This window comes from Mus caroli, chromosome 8, assembly GCF_900094665.2.
Source record: "Mus caroli chromosome 8, CAROLI_EIJ_v1.1, whole genome shotgun sequence".
NCBI lineage: Eukaryota > Metazoa > Chordata > Mammalia > Rodentia > Muridae > Mus > Mus caroli.
Window position 1 is genome coordinate 96178614 of NC_034577.1, and position 1252 is coordinate 96179865.

The 1252-nt window shown below is 45.4% G+C and overlaps 1 protein-coding gene across 1 annotated transcript in view; it reads left to right on the forward strand.

The window, feature by feature from the left end:
- LOC110300898 (carboxylesterase 3A) overlaps positions 1 to 1252 on the forward strand; it is a 9587-nt gene that overhangs the window by 5380 nt on the left and 2955 nt on the right. Inside the window, exon 7 of the mRNA XM_029480258.1 lies at positions 379 to 458. Within this exon, the coding sequence (XP_029336118.1) occupies positions 379 to 458 (80 nt within the window). The remainder of the gene's footprint in view (positions 1 to 378; positions 459 to 1252) is intronic.

Genomic DNA, 1252 nt, shown 5'->3' on the forward strand with positions numbered 1-1252 from the left:
AGCAGCCATGGCCTGAACACTCAGGTCATTCCCATTTTGGTAGGTGAGAAAGCTGAGACTCAAAGCCACTAAGCTTCCTTTTCACCAACCGAATGTTCCTGTGTTGAAGATACAGCTATTGCCAAACTGATCTTCTGGGAAGTGCTAACCCACAGTGCATTCATGGTGGTGAATGGTTAATAGACCCTACTCTACTCAACTGGGGCTTGTGACCCTGTGCCTGAAAGACTAAGGTTTCAGGCAGCATTAAGCCCCAGGAGATATATCCAGCCTTCTGATCCAGCCCAGGTACACAGAGCCCATAAGAGTGTCTCTACTGTGCTGTGTTCCTGGGAGCCTTGTTTCATCCACTATTTTCTCTTGTCTCTTCATCCTCAGAGAAAATTTTCTCACCCTCCCATGATGTTCAAGACCAAACACAGGTCCTCTGGCTTGCCAACCAAGGACTCTGCCCACAAGTATGCCCCTGAGCCTATCAATTGTTTTTAGTGGCTGAAACTTCTCACAAAAGATGGGGCCGATAGTGTTTCTTCACTTTGTGGTTTGAGCAGCTGCTAGTATGGGCCACTGGAGCTCACAGTGTTCTGTTCGAATGACACCCTGCTGTCAAAAAAGAAACAGAAAAGAAAGAGAGAAAGAGAGAAAGGATGAAGGAAGAAAGAAGGAGAAGAAGAAAGAAAGATAAGAAAGAAATTCTTCTTCTCTTGACATTTCCCCATTGAATGTTAGTCCACCACAAAAATCAGCTTCTAGTGCCAGGACTTGGACATACATGAACTCAGTCCCACGATGATGATGACCTGCCTAGGAGGCAGGTCTTTGCCATGTATCACTCACAGATTTTAAAACTGAGGAACAAGAAGTTCAACTGGCTGTCATGAAGCCAGTAAGTAGTACACCTAACATTTGAACTCAAGCACTCAGACATCAAATGCTAAGCTATGTCATCTAAGGCAGGCACTGCATGATCCTGTTGTCCACTCAGATGGCAGGGGTAGGAGGGCCTCAAGTCTGAGACCAGCCTGGGCTACANTGTGACCTCTTATCTCAAAAACAAAAATACCTGTAACAGAAAAAGNCAACACTTGATTCAATTGCCTGAGGTCTTTGTTTGTTTCTGGTTTAGAAGCAGGGTCTTGTTCAATAGTCCAGCTACCTTAAAACTCACTATGTAACCCAGGCTGGTTTCAAACTTGAAGCTGGTTTCAAACTCCCACCTCAGCCTCTCAAGTGCTGGGGTTACAGGAGCCAA